This window comes from Melopsittacus undulatus, chromosome Z (assembly GCF_012275295.1).
Source record: "Melopsittacus undulatus isolate bMelUnd1 chromosome Z, bMelUnd1.mat.Z, whole genome shotgun sequence".
Classification (NCBI taxonomy): Eukaryota; Metazoa; Chordata; class Aves; order Psittaciformes; family Psittaculidae; genus Melopsittacus; species Melopsittacus undulatus.
The window spans coordinates 98,025-105,589 of NC_047557.1; the positions used below are offsets into that span (position 1 = coordinate 98,025).

The following is a 7,565-nucleotide window of genomic DNA, read 5'->3' on the forward strand; positions in this document are numbered from 1 at the left end:
GACTTGCTAAACAAGGCTTAAACTGGCGTTCTCCCTCCAGTTACTGCACATACTCACTTTGCCTCTACCAACGTAGGCCATCTGGGCTGGACAAAGCAGCCACCAGTGGGTAAGCTAATGTATTTCTGCACGGAAGGGTACCATCTTTTAGTGCTTTCACTATGGTTTTAGTGCTTTCACTATGGTTTTAGTGCTTTCACTATGGTTTTAGTGCTTTCACTATGGTTTTAGTGGTTTCACTATGGTTTTAGCCTATTTCAGTAAAAATTACTGTTCCTGACGTTCAGATGGAATTCTTTCTTGCCTTATCACTGGCCAAGCTCCATCTTCTTTACAGCCTTCCCATGTAGATGGTAAATTACCTATATGGTTAACCAACCAAGTGAGTGGACGTGCTGACCAGAGCTGCTTTGGCAGATGCACTAGCAGATCTCTAGGCAAGCAGCCAAACCCAGACAAAGCAGGCTGGCATTGCCATCCAGCATTATGGAGCACGAAGAGCAGCAGATACAGCCACACTGACAACCACATGTGCAGGAAGAGTTAAAGTAAGACAGGGGATATCACACCCAAGAAATACAACCTCCTTTTCTGAGCATGAACCCACAGGTTTAGATGTTATCCTTGTGTCTTCAACAGAAGAATAAACTCCCATAATAACATGTCAGATCTGTCATGGGGGTTCTATCCAAAACCCCCTCCCAGGGCCAGAGCTGGTTGTGACTGCACTGAGGAGGTGGATTCTGATCTCAGCAATACAGGAGGAGAAGGGAATGAACCAACACCCCTTACTACACATACCCCATCTCCAAAACTAAACTCGTTTACTGAGCTGTGATGGGTGCACTTCCAGGAAGGTGCATTACAGATACCTCAATTATTCTGACATGCCATTTGTTATAGTGAATGTTATTTCCACACAATTTGACACAAAATAAGTCATTTTTATAATGCAGTTTGTCATGAAAACTGCTTAGTAGGACACAAAATGAGTACTTGGAAAAATGCAGCAGTTGTCTGCCTTCAGCAGCAGCTTTACAACACAAGAGGTGCCATTATTGTATAATAGGATACAGTTTTGTGGAGCTAAGGGGTTACAGAAGGAACAACACGGCACTGGAAGAAGACTCATGCTGTTCCTTATCAAGGCTACAGAAACAAAGCAAGCAAGGAAAACAAGTTCTGCTTTGTTGTGGGTGAAACAGAATCTGAGAGAAAAAGAATTTCATATAAAACACTGATCAGGCAAGTTTTGAAAAGCCACTTTATGTTTAACACTCTTCAGGTATCAGATGATAGGGGAGCACAATACAGCCTCAACACTGGAACATGAGTTATGTCATACCCATATTGGTAGTACTACTGCAAACTACTGTGCTATTCACCCAGCAATTTACTGGTGTTAATAAACCCCATAACATCTTGTGGTTAGGTTTGGTTTATAGCTGGGATCACAAAGGCAGAACTGTTACAGCTATAAACAGAGTCCCTAAAACTCAGGCCATCAGGTAATGTGTCCCTACAGCACTAAGGAACATGTTTAAAATGCAGGAGAAAAGCTCCAAGTTTCCATTTCTCAGTTCTTAACCAAAATACCCCTTTCCCTTCTTGTTTCTTGTTGTCTGCCTTACCTGGACAGCTTTCTTCAGGCATCAGTCTGACTAAACTCCCTCAACCCACTTCCCATCCTCACCCATATGTCCCTGCAAGCACTGTGTATGGTCATGAAGAGAGAGTAAAAGCAATCAGGAAACACAAATACTTCACAGGAGGGAGAAGGTGGGCTCAGGCACAGCACCACCAAACCCAGCAGCATCTCAGGAGTGCCACAAGCTGCTTCAGCACGTGGCAGGCAAAAGCCTAACTGAAGGCAGCATTTATGTAAGGCAGTAAACATGAAATGTCATCATTAACCAACAGGCAACAGCTTTACTCATCAGTTTATTCAGACAGGACAGAAGCTTGCACAGTTTGTATACAGCAATGATCTGAAATATATTAGTGATATTTAACTCTGGACTTCTGCAGGAACAAAGTGACCTTTGTTTCAGGATTCACGCTTCAGCAGTACATATGCTCCCATGACAGCCAGCAGAGCATACTGCAAGAGAAAGCAGAGCATAAAGGTGGTTATTTCTCTTCAAGTGTCCCAAGCATGCCCTGTCCAACATTACACCATTATGGAGCTGGGTTCCTACAGGTTTACAGGACTATTTCAGTGTGATCACATTCACTACAAACAGGCATCACAGCTGCAAACACTTCTGGAATTCCTACAAACTAAATGTTTTCAGGTTATTCCAAATACTAAGTTCCACTGTATAACAGACAGGCTAAAACAAGCAAGAGGATACAGCTCGTTTTACATTAGGTACCAAAACACAGAACCACGTTTATTAACATGTTCTTATAGGCAACATCCTTACTACCTTCACTTGCTATTTTAAAGTATCCAAAATGTCTGCATACATACCTTAAATTTGGGATAATCATTCATTATTATAGTCACCATCCCGACGTAAGGCAAAAACCTGTAATTCACAAAGCAGCTGAATGTAAGATGAACCCTAAAATATTCCATGGGAACTTCTCAATGTTACTCAGTGTTGGTGTGAAACAATCATTTATCCTGCCACTCATGGAGGGCTGAATGGGGAAAAAATGCTTATTCCCCTTAGATAAAATAATCAAGTTATGCAAGATGTACCTTAGAGACCCACACTGGTGAGAGGAACCAGAGGCAGCTCCTCCATGTAAACTGCTTTACTCCCCATTTTCTTTAAGGAATTCAACCCCCCCCATCCCAGACACACTTTGTACCAACAGTGCAAGTGATTTAAGTTCCACATTTCCTTTCAAGAACGTTTTCATTACTTACCCTCTTGCTCTTCCAACAACATCTTTCTTCTCTAACCAGTTCTGACCTTCTTTGTACAAGCCTCTATCATCGACTTCATTATTATCACCTTTAGTCAGGAATTTGATGTTCCCATTTCCTCTAGAAGGCAAAGAGGTGATGAACTAAATAGCACTTAATATAAAAGCCTCTATTAACATCTACAAAGCACAACACAGGTAAACAGTGTTATCTAATCTTGTGGCACTTTCCACTTCCAGCCCTGCTTATTTAACACCATTAAATCATTAGCATTACAGACCTGACTGACAGAATTAATAGATTTTAACAAGAAATGTGTTTTAAAAACATTCCTAGATTGTCATTTAACGTAGGCAATGACACGATGGATGTGAAAGGGATATTGTCCTTCCAGAGCAAAACCTGCATGTGCCTATCAGAGAAACAACCCTCTGCATCTTCAACAGAGCAGAAAGGTGACTCTGAACAGTCTCTACTGAGAGGTTTTGTCTATTTTAATTTCATTGCACACCTTGGAGAATTAACTCACAAGTTTCATTTGAGGTAGACCCTGAAAGTCTTCCCTTGGGAAGAAAGTGGTGTAACAACACAGTGCAATTTGCTTCTAGACACTTGTTTAAGTCTCAGTAATCACACTTATGGCAAAAGCAAGCTTTGTCCTTCCTCTGATGGAAACAGATACTGAAGACCCTCTAAAGCAGCTGCAAAGCTGCATCAAATTCAGTGTTTTGTCACTAACACTGATACAGTTCTAGTCACTCACTGAAGCATCAGGCAGACAGGCAGGTGATGCATGCAAGAGAGCTCCCATTTAAATGCAATCATTAAGTTATTCATTTTGCTCAAGAAGTTGCTAATTGCAAGGAGTGATATCAAGAAACAAGGAGTTTTCATGAAGACAAATTAGGTATTAAAACAAGGCAGCTATTGGATGTACAGATTTGTTCCAAAAAGCACTGAAGAACAGATACTTCACAAGAGATGAACACCTTCAGCTCATGGTCAGCAAGTGTGTCAGTGTTTGCAACCCCCACTGTTAGAGGCAGACTCTGCTGCTGCTGGCAAAAGCAATGGGTACAGCTTGTGTTACTGGACTCCTCTTTGGTACAGGTTTATCTGCTTCAGACCTCTGATGGGAACAGGAGTCAGGGTCTCAAGAAGTGTGCCACAGGACTGGGGACAAAAGCGGATCACACCCTAGAGGTGACTCATGTTCCAGCATGGCCTCCCTGCCTTTGCCATCAAATGCCAACAAATCAGAACATAACCAAAAGCCCTGGTGAAGGAGAGCGCATTTAGAAACAAGGCAAATGCCAAGTTGAATTACTTTTCATGTACTTTGATTACTCTGTGAACTATTGGAATGTCTCTGCCTTCAACTTTAAAAACAACTATTTCACCAGCTCTGATCGGGTCATCATGGAAATTAGTTAAGAAGAGCAGGTCTCCCCTGTGGAAAGCTGGTTCCATGCTGCCACTGCAGAGAGAAAGACAGGGAGACGTTATAAACATCATGCTAAATGGAAGAAGCACCATGAAAATGAAGTTAATTCTTACAAATAAACTCACAATGTTATATCCATCCATTCAGTAACACTGCACAGACAACCCAAGGCTCAGCAAGCCCCAAGCTGAGCCAGCCTATAGGCTTCCTTACCACCCCTGGGAGGTAATGAGATAACCTGCATTTCAGAGGTGCATCTACAGACTACAGTGAGGAACAGACTGCAATTACAAAAGCAGCCTCTTATGAAACCAGAGTTAGGAGAAAGGAAGTGGTTGAGAGCTCCTTTAGCCTTTAAACTCTTCGTCTATCCAAGGGGAAGAGGAGGAGACAACATTTACATTTGAACAAAGTCTTTCCTTACCTGAGCACCACGACAATGGGGCTCTCGCTTCCAGTAACCACGATCAGCCCCTTCCATATCATAAGGGCAGAGGACACAATCATGGCAAAGTTTAAGACCTGGTAATACAGCTGGATGGAACAAGACAATCGTGTCACAAAGTTACTGTGCTGTACTTTAGAGCTTAACGCAGAATTCCAACCCATATGCACCCTGACCCCCATTCCAGACATGAGGATTTCCATGCCGAAGCCACAGTCCAACAGCAGCCGGGAACAGCAGCCGGGTGAACCCAACCGAGCCCCCCGAGCCCCAGGGCTGCAGGCTCAGCTCACCCTGCCCGAGCCGCTCCCGTGTCTGCGGTAGGAGCACAGGCCTCGGGCAGCGCCGGGGACGGGGCAGCCGCAGCTCCCCCGGACACCTCTGCCCACCCCCGGAGCGCCAGGACCCCCCCCCGGCCCCGGCCCCTGCCCCAGCCGGTACCTGCCGCTTGTTCATGCGCCGCAGGTCCCCGAACAGATCCATGGCGGAGCCCCGGGACGGGCAGACCGCAGCCGGCGGAAGGAACCAGGGCTGGGACCGAGGAGGAGGGGGGACCGAGGAGGAGGGGGACCGAGGAGGAGGGGGGACCGAGGAGGAGGGGGGACCGCGGCGGAAGGGGGACCGAGGAGGAGGGGGGACCGAGGAGGAGGGGGGACCGAGGAGGAGGGGGGACCGAGGAGGAGGGGGGACCGAGGCGGAGGGGGGACCGCAGAGGAGGGGGGACCGGGGCGGAAGTGGAACGCGGCGGAACGGGACCGCGGCGGAAGTAGCCGCAGCACACACCGCTGACCACAACAGCCGCCGGAGCGGAAGGAGACGGACGCGACGAGCCCAGTGCACCCTGGGAGCTGTAGTCCTGCTGCTGGCCCTCCCGCTATGCTGCGCGGCACTGGAACTACAATTCCCAGCATGCACCGCAGCAAAGGGTCCTGAGGACGAGGCCCTTCGCCGCTGCCCTCGGCAGTGCCTGACCGGTTTGCTGCCGGAGGGGCTCTCGGTGAGCGCTGACAACCCCACGGCACGGCGGGATGAGCCGGGATCGTGCGGTGAGCGGCACAGCGGCGGCTCCGGCCTCCCCCGCGCTGCCGTTTGAGTCAGGCGGAGGACGGACACCTCTCTGGGACCGGCGTGCGTGTGCGCAGCTCATTGGCCACCGGGCAGGGCGGGGTAGGAGCGGGCGGGCGGCAGGGGGCGCTGTGCTGTGAGGGGGGTGTCATGGCGGCGGCGGCGGCGGCACCGGGAGCCGGGGACAGGGCAGCACCGGGACAGGGCAGCACCGGGACAGGGCAGCACCGGACAGGGCAGCACCGGACAGGGCAGCACCGAGACAGGGCAGCACCGAGACAGGGCAGCACCGGGACAGGGCAGCACCGGACAGGGCAGCACCGGCTGCAGGGGATCCAGCTCTCCGTTAACAGCCCTGTCAGGCTGAAGCGGCCGCAGCAGCACAGGGACCAGTCATGGCAGCAGCACAGGGACAGGTCATGGCAGCAGCACAGGGACCGGTCATGGCAGCAGCACAGGTCATGGCAGCAGCACAGGGACCGGTCATGGCAGCAGCACAGGGACAGGTCATGGCAGCAGCACAGGGACCGGTCATGGCAGCAGCACAGGGACAGGTCATGGCAGCAGCACAGGGACAGGTCATGGCAGCAGCACAGGGACAGGTCATGGCAGCAGCACAGGGACAGGTCATGGCAGCAGCACAGGGACAGGTCATGGCCCAGCACTTGTGGTGTTCTGGGAACAGATGAACTGGACCAGTTCTCACCCAGTGCCCAAAGAGTGGAGACCACAGCAGGGGAGCAAAGAGCAGGGGAATGCTCTGAGATAAACGGGAACAGTTTGCTGAAGGAGGGTAGAAGTGTTTGCTGCAGGCAAACAGCTGGGACAGTGTGACCAGCAGTGCTAGAGCTGGGCTTAGAGCACAGCAGAGCCCGAGGGCTGGGGCTGCTCATCCTGCTGCGGGTCAGAGCTCTGGAACGAAGTCTTCAGGAGTGGGATCTGCCACTGCAATGTGTGGTAGGTGATGGCCAGTGACTGTCCTGCTGCTGCTCCCCTGGAGCAGCTTCTTCGTCCAGGATACTTGGACATGGGTTTGGTCTTTGAACAGAGGGTTTCTCATTTAGAGATTAAAATGGTCAGGAAGCACATTCAGTGCGAGGGAGACTTCACATCACATCCTGTGGGTGACTGAACCACAGAATCTGGAGCCATGTGTTGGGTTTCGTGCACATCTATGAGTCCTGCAGAGCTTACAGATGTGTCCATATAGGACAGAGAACAGGAATGATAAAGGTCACAGTTCTGTTCAGCTCTTGGTTACCTCCTACCCATGAGGCAAACATGAGACTTGTTACTGCAAGAGTCATTCAGGTCTTTGATGGTTCATTTGCTGCTCCCATTGCCCACAGAATTGTGCCTTTCAAGCAAAAGAGGCCAAATTCTCACTTGCCCCAGAGTAAACCTGAACCTCATTGAATACACCACTGATTTATACCAGTGTATAAAGTATAAGTGTATATGTGTATATATACATATAAGTATATATATACAGTATAAGTATACATATACTTAAAGTATAAGTGTAGCAGAGCTGAGTCCAGACCTGCAGTTCATAGGCTTGGTTAAAATTACTTTGCCACTGGAATGGCATCTTTATGTTATTTCTTGTGGTTATAGATGTACATTTCACTTGAGCTATTAAAATAATTCATTATTTTAGTGTAGAATATCACATACACCTTAATATAAGAAAACCCAGCTGTTGTTCCACAATATTGTGTGCCACAGACAAA

The 7,565-nt window shown here is 48.6% G+C and overlaps 1 protein-coding gene across 1 annotated transcript; it reads right to left on the reverse strand.

Moving 5' to 3' along the window:
• Positions 1-1,928: 1,928 nt before the first annotated feature.
• LOC101881505 (signal peptidase complex catalytic subunit SEC11C) lies at positions 1,929-5,321 on the reverse strand. Its single transcript, XM_034072856.1, has 6 exons — positions 5,209-5,321; positions 4,747-4,856; positions 4,206-4,355; positions 2,879-2,998; positions 2,474-2,531; positions 1,929-2,101 (listed from the first exon to the last, which is right to left on the reverse strand). Exons 1-6 carry the CDS (start codon positions 5,248-5,250, stop codon positions 2,048-2,050), a joined length of 534 nt encoding a protein of 177 aa, XP_033928747.1. The 5' UTR covers positions 5,251-5,321; the 3' UTR covers positions 1,929-2,047.
• Between the last annotated feature and the right edge of the window lie 2,244 nt (positions 5,322-7,565).